Raw genomic sequence first — 21,410 nt, 5'->3', positions numbered from 1 at the left:
GACAGCATGTGAGTAACAGGAGGCAGAACGGGGCGCACGGGGCACATTAAACAACTGTCAGTTGCTGAAGTTGTCAGCGCTCTCAGATAGCTGTTTGTACGATGGACCCGACACACAGCAGCATTGTATGTCGATGCTGCCTTCAACATACGATGGGCTCTGAGAGGCCACCGTATGTTGAAATGATCATATGTTGGGGCCATCGTAAGTCGGGGGGGGGGGGTCACTGTACTTTTTTTTTTTTTCACTAGTCTGGCAGTAACTAGATGTGGAACTTTTTTCCTGCCCGTGGCTTCTTTGTCTCTGTCCCACCCTCCCTTCATCCACCCCCTCTACTTCACAAGAAACCTCTTGCAGGGATAGGACCACGCAAGGCGGGAAGCCCACATCACTTGCTGAAGTCCCACCCAACAAGCAGGACATTTCCCAGCCGTAGATGAGCTTTTGCAGCCGCCAGAAGCCTCGCTAAGTTAGTCAACCTGGTAAGAAACATGGTGGCTGGGGGGAGCCGGTGAGTGGGAGTTGTGCAATATTTATAATAAAAAAAAAAAAAAAGGTGGGGTGGGTTGTTGCTGTTAGAGGAGAGTGGCATAAAACATTGGACAAAAATCATGTGGTCATGTAACGTGGTACAAAACATGGCAGTCAGTGGGGGGTGAGAATGGAAGTAATAGCAGGGCGGGTGGGGTGAATCAAAACAATGGCATGTAAATGAAAACAGTGGCAGGGTGGGTAAATGGAAGCAGCGGGAGGGTGAATTGATGCAGGGGGTGGGGGGTTGAACGGAAGCAGGAAGAGTGAATGGAAGCAGTGGCGGGGGGGTGAATGGAAGCAATAGTGGGGGGGGTGAATGGAGGCAATAGTGTGTGTGTGTGTGTGTATGTGTGTGTGTGGGGGGGGGGTTTGAATGGAAGCAATAGCGCTGGGAGGCAGAAGGCAATGTGGGTGACAGTGTGGCTGGAGGCATTTGGGTAGGAGGCTGGAGGCAAAAGGTGTGAGTACAGTGACCCCCCCCCCCAATGATGGCCCCGACATATGAGCATTTCAACATACGATGGCCTCTCAGGCCATCGTATGTTGAAGGCAGCATCAACATACGATGCTTTTGTATGTCAGGGCCATCGCAAAAATGGCTATCCGGCAGCACAGACTGCTTCAGCTGCCGCTGGATAGCCGTTTAATGTGCCCCGTGCTCCAGTGAGTGTCACTCACCTGTCCCCGCCGCTCCGGACAGTCCTCTTCCGGCTCTGCTGCATGGCAGCTCTCAGTCATCATCACGTCGCCGCGCACGCCGTCCCATCATCAAACAGGAGCGGCGTGCGCAGCGACGTGATGACTGCGATGGAGAGCGACAATCCACGGCAGCGGTGACGGTCCGGAGCGGCTGGGACATGCGAGTATAACTTTGTATGCATAAAAGTTTCTCAACATACGATAAATTCAAGTAACGATTCTTATTTATTTTTATTTTTTTTGCAGGTCCTGCGGTGAAGAGTTGTGACTGGAAGAAATAAACAAGACCGGACCAGATTAAGAAAAAGGAAAGTGACAAATGTCAATCAGAGAAGACATAGGAAAAGAGGAGAGCGCTCCATAGCGTGAAACCACCTTCAGGTAATCTAGTATCGTAACTAGGAGCTCTTACCATCGGTGGTTGCGTGACCCCCACATACAACAATGGTAAGCATAGAGGGGTAATAATGCCTGGTCTGCAGCCTTCCCAATCACAGGGCTAAAAGAGAGGAGGACTTCCAGAGGATGAATGGCTTTGAACGGTGCTGACCAGGACCAGAAGCATAAAGGTAAAAACCGCAGGCTTATTCGGATTTCCCACAATGCAACACGTTTCACCGCACCTGGGTGGCTTCATCGGGCATCTGATGAAGCCGCCCAGGAGCGGTGAAACGCGTTGCATTGTGGGAAATCCAAATAAACCTGCTGTTTTTACCTTATGCTTCTGGTCAGCGCCGTTCATCCTTTGGAAGTCCTCCTCTCTTTTAGATCAGCGAAGACGTAATCTGTGAGTCCTGCATTTAACAGCACTGTAATCTACATAACTAACAGATCTATAGGTATTGTTGATTTTTTTGCCATTTTTTGTCGTGCCCCACAATTTTTTTTTTTTTTGCGAGGGGTGCTCCAAGCCAAAAAAGGTTAGGAACCACTGGTGTAGTGAGTATGCTCTGGGACCTGTGCATAAGACAAATTGCAGAGGGGGGGGGGGGGTATATGCAACCATCAACAACTCTGGTATAAATGTGTGCCATCTGTATAAATGCCATTTTTTATTGTAAACTTGCTCATGACGATAGAAGAGGAGACTGCAGAAAAGTTCTCTTTACCTTAAAGTAAGCTGAAACTTCATTTTCTGTAGAGTTCACACTAAAGAAATTTCTTATGGAAATTCTAAGCGGATTCCACTTGCAGCAGACTCCTCTAAAATCAGCACATGTCTGCACAGACAAGATACAGAATCCCCATACACTTTGCATACATTATAAATAGTGCTGTATCTCCACAGTGCTGATGATTTTATTTAAATAATTTTATGTGCTACTGTTTAAAAAAATTTGCATCAGTTTCAAAATTTTATAAGAATTAAGTCAATATTTGGGGGGCATAACACAGGGGCTGAGTCGCGATGTCATGATGGTCCGGTCCCCATGGTCTTAAAACTTCACACTCAGCCTCCAGCGCTGCTGAGAGCTCATAAAGGTGGGTGCAGAATGAAAGATTGCGGGGGTCCCCAGCGGCGGGATAAGGATAGGGGATAAGATGTCTTAAGGCCGGAGTACCCCTTAAAATGCCTTTGTTTAATGCGCCACATTTGACAATGTGTATAGATACAAAAATGCCTATGTTACACAAAGTAGATAGAATTTTAGTGAGGAAAAGGTGTCAATTTAAATATAGCAACCAACTCTTACAAATAGCTTTATCTATTGCACTAGACTTACTGTAATTTAATGTACTATTAACCTACCACAGAGAACATTATAACAGCATCCTTACATATTTATCAAGCACAATCCAGTTTCCATTATATTAATACTCACATTCATTATCTCCACCAGGGGGACGGTAAAAAGAAAGGCCTAGAGATATTACGGCTGCGATTTCTAATATAATTAACGTTACATCCTGTAGTGCTTCCCATACTAACTGAAGAAATGTTTTTGGCTTTTTAGGAGGTATAAGATTCTTTCCAAATACTTCTTGCCTCCATTCAAGGTCTGCCGGATTTCCACTTAAACCTGCATTAAAAATAAACAAACATATGTAAAATATGGTTAACAATTTGAAGGAATTTAACACAAACTCATTTTATAATTCAGACTTAAAAAAAACCTTCAAGCTGTTGTTCTATAACAATACCTTGAAAACAGCCAAAGAAGCATCTAAAATATGCTCAATACTCTGCAATAGAGTAAATACTGAAAAATAATGATGTCTGGAAGAGTGGTCGAAAGATTTACATTGATCAAGCTGCAAGGAAAGACCCCTTTTCACTAGCCAATGCATCTAAAATTTACAGATCATTTTGAAAAATGTTGGTACTACACTTGTCCCCTTACTGCCATCTACCTACTAGTCTCGCTTGTTGGCAAAAAAGATTTTTTATGACAATCTACAACTTCTGGAAGGAACAAAAATATAATTCAAAATGTCCTAATGTATCCAAACTTATCGATGAGCATTCTTGTGGTTACTAAAATGTAAAAGTGAGACTTATCAAACACTGGAGAAAAACTAGTACAATGGCCTAAAACTACCTACAATGTTAAGAAGCAGAAAGTGGAATTGTGGGTTACCTGTTGGGGAGGGGTGCAAGTAAGAAAGACTGCAGTATGAAAAGGATACCAACGCATATTAAATTTAGGTTTTGTTAAAATACATATAAAACGACAACATTCCCCAATAGTTAACATTATAGATTACAGAACAGTTCCATTATGGGTTGTTGAGCTCTGAAAATATTAGTCATTGCTGTCAGAGACCAGAAGGGGGTGTGCTATTGTGTAACAAATCTTTATTATAGGGTATGGATATTTACTGCTGTCCACAGCCTTTATCCTGGTAGTGGTCAATTCTACCACATCTTTTTAATAGTATTGTTATGGCTTGTCACTTGAGAATAATGTTTCACATTATTTAATATTTTTATAGTACTGTATGTGTGCACTCGCCTCCTTAGTTGGAGGATGAACATACTACACTGCTCAAAAAAAATAAAAAGGAACACATCCTATATCTGAATGAATGAACTACCGTAATCGAATGAAATACTTTCGTCTTTACATAGTTGAATGTGCCAACAACAAAATCACACAAAAATTATCAACGGAAATAAAATGTATCAACCCATGGAGGTCTGGATATGGAGTCGCACTCAAAATCAAAGTGGAAAACCACACTACAGGCTGATCCAACTTTGATGTAATGTCATTAAAACAAGTCATAATGAGGCTCAGTAGTGTGTGTGGTCTCCACGTGCCTGTATGACCTCCCTACAATGCCTGGGCATGCTTCTGATGAGGTGGCAGATGATCTCCTGACGGATGTCCTCCCAGACCTGGACTGAAGCATCCGCCAACTCCTGGACAGTCTGTGGTGCAGCTTGGCATTTGTGAATGGAGAGAGACATGATGTCCCAGATGTGCTCAATCTGATTCAGGTCTGGGAAACGGGCGGGTCAGTCCATAGCATCAATGCTTTCCTCTGGCAGGAACTTCGGTCACACTCCAGCCACATGAGGTCTAGCATAATTTGTCTTGCATTCGGAGGAACCCAGGTTCAACAGCAACAGCATATGGTCTCACAAGGGGTGTGAGGATCTCATCTTGGTACCTAATGGCAGTCAGGCTACCTCTGGAAAGCACATGGAGGGCTGTGCACATCAAAGAAATGCCACCCCACACCATTACTGACCCACCGCCAAACTGGTCATGCTGGAGGATGTTGCAGGCAGCAGAACTTTCTCCACGGCGTCTCCAGACTGTCACATCTGTCACATGTGCTCAGTGTGAACCTGCTTTCATCTGTGAAGAGCACAGGGTGACAGTGGCAAATTTGGCAACATTGGTGTTCTCTGGCAAGTGCCAAACGTCCTGCACAGTGCTGGGCTGTAAGCACAACCCTCACCTGTGAACGTCGGGCCCTCATACCACCCTCATGGAGTCTGTTCCTGACCATTTGAGTGGACACGTGTTCATTTGTGGCATGCTGGAGGTCATTTTGCAGGGCTCTGGCAGTACTCCTTGTGCAAAGGCAGAGGTAGCAGTCCTGCTGCTGGGTTGTTTCCTTCCTACGGCCTCCTCCTCATTTCCTGATGTACTGGCCCGTCTCTTGGTAGCACCTCCATGCTCTGGACACTACACTGACAGACACAGCAAACCTTCTTGACACAGCTCGCATTGATGTGCCATCCTGGATGAGCTGCACTACCTGAGCCACTTGTGTGGATTGTTGACTCCTTCTCATGCTACCACTAGAGTGAAAGCACCGCCAGCATTCACAGGTGACATAAACATCAGCCAGGAAGCCTAGGAACTGAGAAATGGTCTGTGGTCACCACCTGCAGAACAACTCCTTTATTGTGGGTGTCTTGCTAATTGCCTATAATTTCCACCTGCTGTCTGTTCCATTTGCACAACAGCATGTGAAATTGATTGTCAGTGTTGCTTCCTGAGTGAACAGTGTGATTTCACAGAAGTGTAATTGACTTGGAGTTACATTGTGTTAGTGCTCCCTTTACAAGCAGAGAGCTTCAAAGTTAGAAAAATGCAAAATTTTCTAAATTTTCATGAAATTTGGGGATTTTTCACCAAAAAAGGATGCAAGTAACGACGAAAATTTACCACCAAAATAAAGTTGAATAGGTCACAAAAAACTCTCAGAATCAAAAAATTCGGTAAAAGCGTTTTAGTTATTAACCCCTTAAGGACGCAGGGTTTTCCCATTTTTGCTTTTTCATTTTTCCCTCATCACCTTCTAAAAATAATAACGCTTTCAATTTTGCACATAAAATTCCATAATATGGCTTATTTTTTGCGCCAGCAATTCTACTTTGCAGTGACAGTCATTTTACCCAAAAATCCACGGCGAAACGGGAAAAAAAATTCATTGTGCGACAAAATTGAAGAAAAAATGTCATTTTGTAACTTTTGGGTGCTTCTGTTTCTACACAGTGCATTTTTCGGTAAAAATAACACCTTATCTTTATTCTGTAGGTCCATACGGTTAAAATAATACCCTACTTATATAGGTTGGATATTGTCGTACTTCGGAAAAAAATCCTAACTACACGCAGGAAAATTTATATGTTAAAAATTCTCATCTTCTAACCCCTATAACTTATTTTTCCGCGTACTGGCCGGTATGAGGGCTCATTTTTTGCACAGTGTTCTGAAGTTTTTATCAGTACCATTTTTGTATTGATCGGACTTTTTGATCGCTTTTTAGTCATTTTTCACGATATAAAAAGTGACCAAAAATACACTATTTTGGACTTTGGAATTTTTTTGCGCGCACGCCATTGACCGTGCGATTTAATTAACGATATATATATATTTTTTTATAGTTCGGACATTTTCGCACGAGGCGATACCACATGTTTATTTACAGTTTTTTTTTTCATGGGAAAAGGGGGGTGATTCAAACTTATTAGGGAAGGGGTTAAATGACCTTGATTAACTTTTTTTTCACTTTTTTTTGCAGTGCTATAGCTCCCATAGGGACCTACAACACTGCACACACTGATCTCCCATGCTGATCCCTGCAAAGCCATAGCTTTGAACGGATCAGTCCGATAGGGGCTTGATTGCTCAAGCCTGTAGCTCAGGCTTGGAGCAATCAATCGACGATCGGACGCCACAGTGACATGTAAGGAGACCTCCGCCTGTGTCCCAGCTGATCGGAACATCGTGATGTCCCGATCAGCCTGACTGAGCTGCCGGGAAGCGTTTACTTTTGCCATCAGATGCGGCATTCAACTTTGATCGGCATGTCTGAAGGGTTAACAGCGTGCGGCACAACGATCCATGCCACGCCCTGTTAGCCCAGGGTCCCGGCTATGATTAGCAGCTGGGACCGACCAGGTGTGATGCGGGGTCACAGCATGACCCCGTTTTAAACACCGGGACCGGGCATAGGGCGTACAGGTACGCCCTACGTCCTTAAGGAGTTAATGCGTAAAGTGACGGTGGTCAGAATTGCGAAAAATAGCTCAGTCCTTAAGGTGAAAAAGGGCTGCATCCTTAAGGGGTTAAGGACCCAGTCCATCTGGGCCTTAAAGGTGTATTCCGGACAAAAACATCTTATCCCCTATCGAAAGGATAGGGGATAAGATGTTTGATCGCGGGGGGCCCGCCGCTGGGACCCCCGCGATTTCCCTGCAGCAGCCCGCATTCTATGCGTAGCTGCGTCTGAAGTTTCTGAAACATCCGGGCTTCCGAGACGGGGATGTGACGTCACGCCACGCCCTCTCCATTAATTTCTATGGGAGGGGGGTGTAATGGCCGCAACACCCCCTCCCATAGACATGAATGGAGGGGGTCCCTTTCGGGGATAAGATGTTTTTGCCTTGTCCTTTAAGGACTTATATTTTTGTGTTTTCGTTTTTTCCTCCTCGCCTTCAAAAAATCATAACTTTTTAATATTTTCATCCACAGACTAATACAAGGGCTTGTTTTTTGCGTGACCAGTTTTCCATTGTAGTGCCATCACTCACTTTACCATAAAATGTATGGTGCAACCAAAAAAAATACTATTTGTGTGGGGAAATTAAAAAGAAAACCGCAATTTTGCTAATTTTGGAAGGTTTCTTTTTTACACTGTACAATTTACGGTAAAAATGGCATGTGTTCTTTATTCTTTGGGTCAATATGATTAAAATGATACCCAAGACAACATACTTTTCTATTACTGTTGCGCTTAAAAAAATCGCAAACTTTTTAACCAAATTAGTACATTTAAAAGCCCCCTATTTTGAAGACCTATAACTTTTTCATTTTTCCGTATAAGTATGAGGGCTCATTTTTTGCAGCGTTATCTGTACTTTTTATTGATGCCATATTTGCTTAACAAACGTAATACATTTTTTTATACATTTTTTTGGGGGAATAAAATGGGACAATTTAAGTTTTTATTGGGGGAGGGGGTTTTTTCAATTTTTTTTTTTTACTTTTATTTTTACTTTAATAGTCCCCATAGGGGACTATTTATAGCAATCATTCGATTGCTAATACTGTTCAGTGCTATGCATATGACACAGCACTGATCAGTATTATCGGCCATCATCTGCTCTGGTTTGGTCGATCGCAGATAAGAGCAGAAGACCTGTGGAAGGCAGCGGAGGCAGGTGAGGGGAACTCCGTCTGCCGTTCTGGATTATCAGATCGCTGAGGCAGAGCTGCGGGCGATCCAATCATCCATTTTTGTGACCCGATCACGGGATCTGAGGGGTTATTGGCGGACATACGCGCGATCTCGGATGTCAGCCATTACCGGCGGGGTCCTGGCTTCTACCAGCAGCCGGGACCTGCCGCGCATGACCCGAGCATCGCTCCAATGCTCGCGGTTATGCATAGGATGTAAATGTACGTCCTGGTGAGTTAAGTACCAGCTCACCAGGACGTACATTTACGTCCAGCGCCGTTAAGGGGTTAAGGCCTAGTGGCGTCAAAACTTTCAAGATTGATTTCGTAGACATTATTATGGGTAACCCCTCCAATGCGAAAGCGTTCGAAAGCGTTCCGAAAGTAGACTGCAGGAAGTATACTTCATGTCCAAAGTAGTCACCCCGCACATACCATAGAATTTGTCAATAGGCAATTTGTTAGATCTAAACATGTGCCCTCTAAAAAGGAGCACTATGACAATACAGGCAGGGAAATACAAATGTGATTACAACATAGGGGATATACAAGAGGTATCCTAAAACAGAGCAAAAAAGTATTGCCAATTCTAAAACCAGGGAATAATACTTATCCCAGACATCTACCATTGCCAACCTCCCCCCCCCCCCCCCATGAAAAAGGATCTCACGTTGGCCTCTATCTTACAGAATGGTGTGATGTGTGGCTAAGAGACCAAAGTCCCTTACAATTGGCTACAGCTAAAGGGAGGCCATCAATGGGGTCTGCTTAGGTGCAACCTCTGCAAACACGTTAACAACTGTACTATTATATCAGTCAATAGCGGTATGGCATATCCTATAAAACACTCGATTGTGAGAACACCTATGTGACTTACTGTGCCAAGTGCAAAGTCCAACATATAGAAACATAGAATGTGTCGGCAGATAACCATTTGGCCCATCTAGTCTGCCCAATAATCTGAATCCTATCAATAGCCCTTGGCCCTATCTTATATGAAGGATAGCCTTATACTTATCCCATACATGCTTAAACTCCTTCACTGTATTTGTAGTGACCACTTCTGCAGGAAGGGTATTCCATGCATCCACTACTTCCTGATATTACTTTTAAACCTTTGCCCCTCTAATTTAAAATGATGTCCTCTTGTGGTAGTTTTTCTTCTTTTAAATATACCCTCCTCCTTTACCGAGTTGATTCCCTTTATGTATTTAAAATTCTCTATCATATCCCCTCTGTCTCTTTCTTCCAAGCTATACATGTTAAGGTCCTTTAACCTTTCCTGGTAAGTTTTATCCTGCAATCCATGTACTAGTTTAGTAGCTCTTCTCTGAACGCTCTGTAGAGAATCTATATCTTTTGGAGATACGGCCTCCGGTACTGCGCACAATACTCCAAGTGAGGTCTCACCAGTGTTCTGTACAGCGGCATGAGCACTTCTCTCTTTCTACTGCTTATACCTCTCCCTATACACCCAAGCATTCTGCTACTCCATTACATTGTCCTCCTACCTTTAAAGGGGTTGTGCGCTGCCCTGCAGTTCGGAGCTCCGCTCACAGCGTCCGGAAGTTCATTATTCCAAACGCTGTGTGCGGGCTTCCGTGTTCGCGGCCACTGGGCGTGACGTCGCGCCCGGACCCTTTGTGACGTCTCGCCCGCCCCCTCTACCAAAGTCTATGGGAAGGGGGCGTGACAGCGGTCACGCCCCCTTCCCATAGACTTTCGTTGAGGGGGCGGGCGAGATGTTACGAGGGGGTGGGCGAGACGTCATGAAGGGGCCAGGGGTGACATCACGTCCGCCGGCCGCGAACACGAAAGCCCGCACACAGCGTTCGGAGTAATGAACTTCCGGACGCTGTGAGCGGAGCTCCGAACTGCAGGGCAGCGCACAACCCCTTTAAGTCTTCTGAAATAATTACTCCTAAATCCCTTTCCTCAGATACTGAGGTCAGGGCTGTGTCAAATATTCTATATTCTGCCGAGGGTTTTTACGCCCCAGGTACATTATCTTGCACTTGTCCCCATTAAATTTCAGTTGCCAGAGTTCTGATCATTCTTCTAGTTTTCCTAAATCCTTTTCCATTTGGCAGATCCCTCCAGGAACATCAACCCTGTTACATATCTTTGTGTCATCAGCAAAAAGACACACCTTACCATCGAGACCATTTGCGATATCCCTAATGAAGATATTAAAGGGGTACTTCGGCGCCAAGACATCTTATCCCCTATCCAAAGGATAGGGGATAAGATGCCTGATTGTGGGGGTCTCGCCGCTGGGGACCCCTGTGATCTTCAACGCCGCACCCAGTTAGAATCAGTCCCCGAAGCATGTTCGCTCCGGGTCTAATTACTGGCGATCACGGGGACGGAGCATAGTGACGTCACGGCCCCGCCCCATGTGACGTCACGCTCCGCCCCCTCAATGCAAGCCTATGGGAGGAGGCGTCACACCCCTCCAATAGACTTGCAATGAGGGGGCGGAGCGTGAAGTCACATGGGGGCGGAGCCGTGACGTCACTATGCTCCGTCCTCGTGGTAAAAATGGACTAAGCCTGAGGAGCTCCAGCTGTTCCGGAAGCCGCTAAAGGTGGGTGCTGCATGGTAGATCCCGAGGTTCCCCAGCAGTGGGACCCCGGCAATCTGACATCTTATCCCCTAAGGGATGAGATGTCTTAGCGCTTGAGTATCCCTTGGTCCCAGTACAGATCGCTGAGGTACCCCACTGGTAACAAGACTTTGCTCTGAATATTCTCCATTGACTACAAACCTCTGTTGTCTGTCATTGAGGCACTGTCTAATCCACTCAACAATATGGGAGTCCAAGCTCAATGACTGTAGTTTATTGATAAGTTTTCTATATGGGACAGTGTCCCAGCATGCACAGACAGCCGAAGGGCATGCTGGGAGTTGTAGCAGTGTGCCTCCAGCTGTTGCAAAACTACAACTCTCAGCATGCCCTTCGACTGTACATGCATGCCGTGTGTTGCAGTTTTGCAACAGCTGGAGACACATTTGTTGTGAAACAGTTTTTGTCCTGACTCCAGTGTGCCTCCAGCTGCTGCAAAAATACAACTCCCAGCATGCACTGAGAGACTGTACATACTGGGAGTTCTAGTTTTGCAAAAGCTGGAGGCACACTAGTTGAGAAACACTGAGTTAAGTAACAAATTGTTTTCCAACCAATGTGCCTCCAGATGTTGCATAACTACAACTCCCAGCATGTATGGTCTCTGTCAGTGCATGCTGGGAGTTGTAGTTTTGCAACAGCTGGAGGTTTGGACAAGCAGTAAATGGAAAAAAGACCCCCAAAATTTGTAACACAATTTCTCCTGAGTACAGAACTACCCCATATGTGGGCATAAAGTTATCTGCGGGCGCACAACATGGCTCAGAAGTGAGAGCGCACCATGTACATTTGAGGCCTAAATTGGTGATTTGCACAAGGGTGGCAGATTTTACAGCGGTTCTGACAAACGCAAAATAATAAATACCCAAATGTGACACCATTTTGGAAACTACACACCTCACAGAATGTAACAAGGGGTATAGTGAGCATTAACACCCCACAGGTGTTTGATGAATTTTCGTTAAAGTTGGATGTGAAAATGAAAAAAAAAAAAATGTCTTCACTTAAATGCTGGTGCTACCCTACATTTTTCATTTTCACAAGGGAGAATAGGAAAAAAGCCCCCCAAAACTTTCTAGCCCCATTTTTTCTACGTAAGAACATACCCCACATGTGGATTTAAAGTGCTCTACAGGCGAACTACAGTGCGAAGGCCGTGTGTTTACAGAGCCCCCATAGTGCCAGAACAGCGGACCCCTCCCACATGTGACCCCATTTTGGAAACTACACCCCTCACGTAATGTAATAAGGGGTACAGTGAGCATGTACGCCCTACAGGTTTCTGAAAGATTTTTGCACAGCCCACTGTTCCAAAGATCAAATGCCAGTGGGGTGTAAATGCTCACTGCACCCATTAAATTCTGTGAGGGGTGTAGTTTCCAAAATGGGGTCACATGTTCACATGTGGGTGGGGGGAGAGGGCAATGTTCAGGCACCAAGGTGGCTTTGTAAATGCACATGGCCCCCAACTTCTATTCCAACCAAATTCTCTCTCCAAAAGCTCAATGGCGCTTCTTCCCTTCTGAGCATTGTAGTTCGCCCACAGAGCACTTTACATCCACATATGGGGTTTTTCCATACTCAGAAGAAATGGAGTTACAAATTTTGGGAGGCATTTTCTCCTATTACCTTGTGAACATGAAAAATTTGGGGTAACACCAGCATTTTAGTGAAAAAATCTAATCTTTCATTTTCACGTCCAACTTTAATCGGAAATTTGTCAAACGCCTGTGGGGTGTTAAGGATCACTGTGCCCCTTGCTACGTTCCTTGAGGGGTGTAGTTCCCAAAATAGTATGCCATGTATGTATTTTTTTTTTTTGCTTTTCTGACACCATAGGGGCTTCCTTAATATGACATGCCCCCAAAAAACCATTTCAGCAAAATTTGCTTTCCAAAAGTCAAATGTGACTCTTCACCCGAGGTGCACTTGATGGGGTATTTCCACGCATGGGGTATTTCCATACTCAAGAGATGGGGTTACAAATTTTGGGGGGCATGTCCTTTTGAATACTTTGAGGGGTGATGTTTTTATAATGGGGTCATTTAAAAGTTATTTCTAAATATGAAGGCCCTTCAAATCCACCTAAAAACTGAACTGATCCCTGAAAAATTCAAATTTTGAAAAATTTGTGAAAAATTGGAAAATTGCTGCTGAACTTTGAAGCCCTCTGATGTCTTCCAAAAGTAAAAAACAGGTCAACTTTATGATGAAAATATAAAGTAGACATATTGTCTATGTGAATCAATATATATATTTTATTTGGTAAGTCTATTTTCCTTATAAGCAGAGAGAAAAAAATTCAAAACTGGAATATTTGGAACATTTCAACAAGAATTGATGCAAGTATCTGCAAAAATTTACCACTGACAAATTAGATTATGTCACGAAAAAACTCTCTCGGAATCAGAATAAAAAGTAAAAGCATCCCAGAGTTATTAATGCTTTAAAGTGACAGTGGTCAGATTTGCAAAAAAAAACACTCTGATCCTCAAAGTGAAAATGGGATTGGTCCTTAAGGGTTTAATATATAAATATCCTTCCCCTAATTTTTTTTCTAAAAAAAAAAATAAAAAAATAAAAAATTTACTTTCATTTTTATAAAGTATTAAAGTGGTATTCCATGAAAAAAAAAAAATTCTCATCTCAACTGGCTCCAGAAAGTTAGATTTGTAAACTGCTTCTAAAAAGAATATTACTCCTACCAGTACTTAGCTGCTGAAGTTGAGTTCTTTTTTGTCTGACCACAATGGTTTCTGCCGACACCTCTGCCTGTCTCAGGAACTGTCCTGAGTAGTAGCAAATCCCCGCAGCCAACCTCTCCTGCTCTGGACAGTTCCCAAGACAGACAGAGGTGTCAGCAGAGAGCACTGTGGTCAGACAAAAGAACAACTCAACTTCAGCAGCTGATAAGTACTGGTAGGATTATGATTTTTTTAATAGCAGTAATTTACAAATCTGTAACTTTCTGGAGCTAGTTGATATGGAAAAATTGACTAGTATTGGTACTCATACTCCATCTTAAAAAAAATTGTATCTGGACATATATAATTCATGTCATTTTTTGATGCATCTATTTTTATTACTTTTGTCATCTCAAAATTTAAAGATTAGATAAAAGTCTACATTTTAAACTTTACTTTTCTTGGAAAGCTGGAGACCATCTTTATTTTGCACTATTCTCTCCAGCCCTTCTATTTACAGTTAAAGGAATCCCAACATGTTGAACATTGTGTCCGATATGCAGTCCACATGTTAAGTGGGTTCATACAACATGAAAAATGTGCACACATTTTATTTATACTTCCATTTTCAGCCTTTTGTTTGCTTTTATCTGCAAAAATTGCTTCAAAAACATCTGAAATTGGGAGGGTAAATTAAATCTATGCACTTTTTTTCACACTGTGTGAACTAGCCCCTAGAGAACAGGAGGAGCTGAGCAGATTGATCTATAGTTTTTTGTAGTAATAGCTTCAGTATAAGCTTAGAGGGAGCAGAGATTACAATCTATAAATTATGAGTCCAATAAGTAGTCTCTTACATTGACTGACAGCTTTTCATGTGTACACAAGCACACAGAGGCAGCCATCAAGCACTAAGCAGGATCATAAGGACAGAGCAAACAGTGATTTACATGAATACATTACAGGCCATGCTGAATCTGCTCTATAGGCAATACTATAAACTTATCTGCACAGCTTCTCCTACCCACAGATTATGTAGTAAATACAACTTGTTTTCCCTTAACCATTCAGGTTGCATTCACATGTACAGTATCCAGCACATATTTGATGCACAGAATTCTAAGCTGCAGATTTAGTGTAGGGTCACATAACGTATTTTCATGCTGCCTCTTCCTACACATTGAAGTCAATGGGTAGCAAAATAAGCTGCATATTTTGTAGGGATGCACCGATATATCGGCGGCCAAAATACAAACACTGCCAGTGGCAGAGGCACTCGTGGGGGGTGCAGGGGGGGCCGGCCGCAATGTCTGGGGGGAGGGGGGGTGGAGTTCCGTTGCGCTCTCCGGGATAGGAATACTTCTTATGTGCCCGGGCCGGCTCCTGTGTGTGGCTGCAGGCAGGGGCCGACCAGAGCATATAAAAACTAATACTGTATACTAAAAACCAGGGGGCCTCCAGCTGTTGTGAAACTACAACTCCCAGCATGCCCGGACCTGCAAATTCTGTCCGGGCATACTGGGAGTTGTAGTTTCACAACAGCTGGAGGCCCCCTGGTTTTTAGTACACAGTATTAGTTTTTATATGCTCTGGCCGGCCCCCGCCTGCAGCCACACACAGGAGCCGGCCCGGGCACATAAAAAGAAGTATTCCTAATCCTATCCCGGACATCCCTGTGTCCCGAAAAATCTTTTCGGGACATAAGGATGTCCGGCGGTCACTCACCATTCCCCGGCGTCCTCCTGCGATCCTCCTTCGGTCCTTCGCTTCTTCGCCTCTATGGTCACTGACGTCCCGTGCGTACAACCAGAGAGACGCAAGAGAACCGCAGGATCGTCGCGGGAGAATGCGCGCTGACCGGGGCCTGGTAAGTGACCGGCGGCGCGTCATCTTCAGTGTTCCGGTTACCGCTCCCCCGGTCCCGGCACCTACTGCTATGGTCCATAGGCCATAGCAGTAGATGTGACCCCGGGCCGGAGGAGCAGTGACCGGATCACTGTGGGGGCAGCAGTACAGACATCCAGCCTCCAGCCATACACTGTACATGGCTGGAAGCTGTATGTCTGTGGGGTGGGGGGGAGCTGCCTACAAATGTGGGGGGGGGGGGGGAGCTGCCTACTAATGTGGGGGGGAGCTGCCTACTAATGTGGGGGGGAGCTGCCTACTAATGTGGGGGGGAGCTGCCTACTAATGTGGGGGGGAGCTGCCTACTAATGTGGGGGGGAGCTGCCAATCTAATGTGGGGGGGAGCTGCCAATCTAATGTGGGGGAATCTAATCTAATGAACGGAGCGCTGCATTTTACCAGAAGAAGGGGAGAAGTCATTTTCGGTATCGGTTTCGGCCGGACATTTTTTTTTATTTCGGTTTCGTTTCGGTTCTGAAATTTCCATTTCGGTGCACCTCTAATATTTTGCTACCCATTGACTTTAACCCCTTCAGGACCGGTGCCGTAAATGTACAGCACTGTTGAGCATATCTCAGCACACAGCGCCGTGTTCGGGGATCACTGCGTCTTCTGATGCGGTGATCGGACTGGGATGGCTGCTGTTCTCTAACAGGGGGGTCCTGAGACCCTCCTTGTCTGCAATCGCTGTGATTTGTCAGTTAATTCTGACCGGCGAATTACATCTTTTCAGGACCAATTGGATCACTGGTGACCCGGAAAATAAGGGTGATTTGTGTTCTCTCAGACCGCACCAATCACCCTCGCCCAGAAGGTGGGCCACCTCATGATCGCTGTGATTGGTCAGCCGGGACCAGCCAACAAATCACTGTGACTGTTGGGCAGTCCTGACAGCACCCACTCGATATAGAGTTGATAAATGCACTCACCACACTTAGAGGTTTGCTGTATAACGCTGGTCTCTTTATTGAAGTCCCGGCTTGATACGGTATTCAACTTCAGCTGCTAGACAAGGATCCAGCGGGGAGGATGCTGGATCCTTGTTGAAGTGTGGTGAGTGCATTTCTCGACTCTATTTGACAGTTCATATTTATGATGGTTTTCTAAAAGAAGTTGCACCCCACAAAAGCTAGCAAGACCTACCCTAGATGTCCTTGACTACACAAACAGCTTGCAGTGCCTAGTGCCCTTCACTTCTACTCAATATTTCCGATAGTTTAAAAACCTATAGATTCAGCAATGCATTGAGACCTGAGAAAAAAAAAAACACCATTGGAACACCAGGAACATAGTTTAGACGTGCCGAAGGACACATTGAATATGCTTCAGATTTGACACGGTTAAAACAAATATAGAAATAGATAAACAGTATAAAATCCTCAGCATCAAAGCTGCAGTGTGTTCAGTACATGGGAACATACCCTTGCAGTTTGTAGTATTACAGACAGACGTGAACCAGCTAATACCTCATGTATCTGGCATTACAGAGCATTAACACTAGTTCACATAACACTAGTAAATCCAAACCACTGGGAATCATGTTCAATAAAAGAATCAACCAAATTAGAGAGAAATGAATTGTCCACAGTTAAATGTGAGCTTGAAGTAACATTAAGCAGCACAACATTGTCACGAGTAGCAAAGTGGAGGCAGCAGTTATCATGCACACAACAAAGAACACTGAGGAGTGAATCTGGTGTCAGGACCAGATATGACTTGTGTAATAGTTCTGGCTGCAAACCATGTCAGATAAAACTATGCAAAGTGGCCCAGCTGAGCAGGTGAGCTTGAGCTGTGAATGATACAGCAAGTTTCTAAATTCCTGAGTGTAGAACAGTATTAAAGGGGGGGGGGGGTTAAAAAATATATATATATGCATAATGAGACAATTGTAGGGCAGTGTTCATATCACTACTAGATTAGTTACCATGGGATGAAATGGCATAACAGATATATTAAAAGGGGTTGTCCAGGGAGAAAAGGTCCTACCTGTATACTGTTCTGAGACAAGAGGGGGATGGTGGCAGTCTTGATATCAGATAGCTAAAAGATGTTGAAGCTATATCGTAGCAATTTGATATCGGGTGCAGCGGTGGTTTCACTGGCACCTGCCCCCTATGAGACTTACTCTTCTAAAACGACAAGGGCAACCCAGACAACCCATTTAAAAGTTGTACCTATCATTTCAAAATATAACCTTTTTCTATAAACCAGCATGGTTTTGTTTACATTAACCCTTCAGAGTGGTAACAAGGTTGTTTTGGTGCTGGCCAGCCCTGTGTGTCTGCTCATAGCAAAATCTTCTACCCAGGGGATTTCCTGCAACGTGATATATATTGCCGATGCACTATGGCTGTGATGATACCCTAGACGGGGAAGGTTACACTGCAACAAACAAAGTACAGCTGCCCTTAGCTTTATAGGTGGTCAGACACGAGGAAGCCTTAACATACCTTTTAGAAACAGTGTGAACCATCTAAATTTGGACTAGAGACAGTTTTCAGATATGCCAGTTTCATCATTCAGCCTGAGTAGGGATCGACCGATAATTTTTTAGGGCCAATACCGATAATCTGGTACCTTTCAGGCTGATAACTTATACCATCGGTATAAGTTATCGGCTATTTCTTCTTTTGCAGGGCCAGAGACCGCCGCTGCCCGCTTCTCTCCCCTGCCTGTCCTGGGGTCCTCCCTAGTCCAACCACCGCTGCCCCATTGCCTTCCCCATCCCCGGTGTTATAATTGCCTGTTCCTGGGGTCCGCGATACTTCGGGCTCCGGCGGCATCCTGCGCTGTCACTGTGCGCACTGACTGTGCCGTTGCATTGAGGACGTCACTCGTCATTGCGCAGCGCTCAGGACGCCACAGGAGCCAGAAGTATCGCGGACCCTGGGAACAGGTAATTCTAACACCGGGAATGGGGGAGACGATGGGGCGGCAGCGGTATGTGACCAGAGGATGGGGGAGGCAATGGGGCAGCGGTGGCAGTGGTAGTCTCTGGCCGGGGGCGGGGCAAAGCATTATCGGCATATCTGCAAAGTAATTGCCGATAATGTCCAAATCGTGAATATCGGCCAAACCGATAATCGGTCGATCCCTAAGCCTGAGTCACTGTAATAAATCTGGCACATTTGAAGTCAATGTTTTTAGCAGTTCCAAATTAAAGGAAAACTGTCAGCTTGCTCCCCCTGTACCAACCAGCAGTACTGTATTGTGGGGTACGCTGATCAGTTGGATGCTTACCATGCCCGGATCCGCCCTGCCGTTCATCCATAATCTTCTATTTTCGGTATATGCTAATTAAGTGCTAACTGGACGTAGTCATCATTTTTTGGCCGCAGCGCCACCCAGCTCATCAATATTCCTCCCCTCCCTCCGCCTTTCCCTCTTCTCCCCACTCTAATGAAGAGAGACGGGAGGAATATTGATGAGATGGGCGGCACTGCGGCCAAAAACGCTGACGTCAAAGTGCCAGTTAGCCAGGCCGGTGAAAGTTAGCACCTAATTAGCATATACCGAAAATAGAAGATTACGGCCAAACGGCGGGGCAGATCCGGGCATGTTAAGCATCAAACGGATCCGCGTCCCCCGCACTACCAGCCAGTACCACTGGTTAGTGCGTGGGGAGCAAGCTGACAGTTTTCCTTTAACTGTTCACATTAAGGTGTCCTTTTCAGGAATATATGGGTCTCTGATCTTTCAGCTGTAAAAGTAAGAACATTTTTGAAAAATTGCTTACTCGGCACTAGGGCTGCAACTTACTATGTCAGTCGATTATTTAGGATTAATAGGATTTGAAAAACGGGATTATTAAGGGACCAGGAGTGAGTTAAAGGGGTACCTGGCAGGAGGGTTTTATATAACTCCTGCAAGTTCCTCTGCTGTCCTGCTCCGGTCCCTGGCTGCTATCCTCTTCCTGAGCTGCAGGGTGAAGTTGGGCTCGAAGTTGCATCGGGGCCCAGTCTGTCACACCGCCGCTCAGCCAATCAAGGTATCTGTACGGCCAGAGATTGGCTGAGCAGCAGTAACACACTCTGGAAGAGGACCGTAGCCGGGGACCGGAGGATGACACTGGAGACACAGCTGGAGCCCTGGAGGTAACAAGAGGTTTAATTTACAGTTGTGCTCATAAGTTTACATACCCTTGCAGAATTTATGATTTCTTAACCATTCATTGTTCAGAGAATATGAATGATGAAAACTTTTCTTTCACTCATAATAGTGGTTGGCTGAAGCCATTTATTGTCAAACAACTGTGTTTACTCTTTTTAAATCATAAATCACAACACAAACTACCCAAATGACCCTCATCAAAAGTTTACACACCCCAGTACTTAATACCATATATTGCCCCCTTTAACATCAATGACAGCTAGAAGTCTTTTGTGGTACTTGTGGATGAGGCTCTCTCTTCTCAGATGGTAAAGCTGCACATTCTTCCTGGCAAAAAGCCTCCAGTTCCCCTAAATTCTCAGGCCGCCTTGCATGAACTGCTTGTTTGAGGTCTCCCCACTCTGGAACCTTCACTTTATTTTGCTGTAGCCAATGACAGGTTAACTTGGCCTTGTGTTTTGGATTGTTATGTTGGAATGTCAAAGTACGTCCCATACGCAGCTTCCTGCATAATGTGTGCAAATTGTCCACTAGCATTTGTGGATACATTACTGCATTTATATTGCTATCAATTTTGAACAAATTTCCTGTGCCTTTGTAGCTAACACATCCCCAAAACATCAGCGATCCACCACCATGTTTCACAGTAGAAATGTTGTACCTTTCATCATAGGCCTTCTTCAAATGTAGAGTTGTCCAAACAGTTCAATTTTAGTTTCATCAATCCAAATGACTGTGCCAGAAGGGTTGAGTTCAGGAAGCTGCGGATGGGACGTACTTGGACATTACAACATGACAATGATACAAAACACAAGGCCAAGTTACCTTGTCATTGACTACAGCAAAATAAAGTTAAGGTTCTGAAGTGGCCATCTCAGTCTCCAGACCTCAATATCATTGAGCCATTTTGGGGAGACTTCAAACAAGCAGTTCATGCAAAACAGACCGAGAATTTAGGGGAATGGAGGCTTTTTGCCAGGAGGAATGGGCAGCTTTACCATCTGAGAAGATAGATAGACTCATCCACAACTACCACAAAAGACTTCAAGCTGTCATTGACGTTAAAGTTGGCAATACACGGTATTAAGAACTGGGGTATGTAAACTTTTGATCAGGGTCATTTGATTCGATTTTTTTTTTAATCAATCACAAAACTAAGTGTAAACCGTTTGACAAATGGTTTCAGCCCACCACGAACCATGAGTGAAAAAGTTTTTGTGTTATCATTCATATTCTCAAAACAAAGGTTAAGAAATCATAAAATTCTGCAAAAGGTATGTAAACTTATGAGCACAACTGTAACTATCAGGTTTTAGGTTTACCCTGTGCCCAGGCACAACATTAGAGGGGAAGGACATAACATGCAGGCCAGTCTTGGGGTGATGGACAAAAAAAAGAGCACTTTGTACAGCGAGTTTGCACTGTATAAGTAAATCTTATTAAACTTCACTTGTACAACCAAAAGGAAGCACAACAAACATGTCACAAAACCGTTACCACATTCACATATACCAGACTGTCAGAAAAGGCTTGGACCTCAAAAGGGTTAAAACAAGATCACACTGTTTGAATTCCCAGCGTCATACGTCCTAACAGGATGCATCGCAAGACTGCATGTAAAGTCAGTAAAACCATTTTTCGTCCTAGTTGCTATGGTAACTAGATATGTTGTAATATCAAGAGGAAAGGTTTAGCAATTATGGGTGC

The 21,410-nt window shown here is 44.4% G+C and overlaps 1 protein-coding gene across 10 annotated transcripts in view; it reads right to left on the bottom strand.

The window, feature by feature from the left end:
* Nucleotides 1-21,410, bottom strand: part of ATP2B1 (ATPase plasma membrane Ca2+ transporting 1) — a 143,272-nt gene that overhangs the window by 56,587 nt on the left and 65,275 nt on the right. For all 10 annotated transcript variants that reach the window (XM_056574360.1, XM_056574359.1, XM_056574358.1 and 7 more), the window contains one exon: nucleotides 3,057-3,254. In XM_056574360.1, coding sequence (XP_056430335.1) covers nucleotides 3,057-3,254 — 198 coding nt within the window. The remainder of the gene's footprint in view (nucleotides 1-3,056; nucleotides 3,255-21,410) is intronic.

The sequence above is a fragment of the Hyla sarda genome, chromosome 4 (genome assembly GCF_029499605.1).
Source record: "Hyla sarda isolate aHylSar1 chromosome 4, aHylSar1.hap1, whole genome shotgun sequence".
NCBI classification, from domain to species: Eukaryota; Metazoa; Chordata; class Amphibia; order Anura; family Hylidae; genus Hyla; species Hyla sarda.
This window is presented reverse-complemented; position numbering and strand designations above follow the sequence as displayed.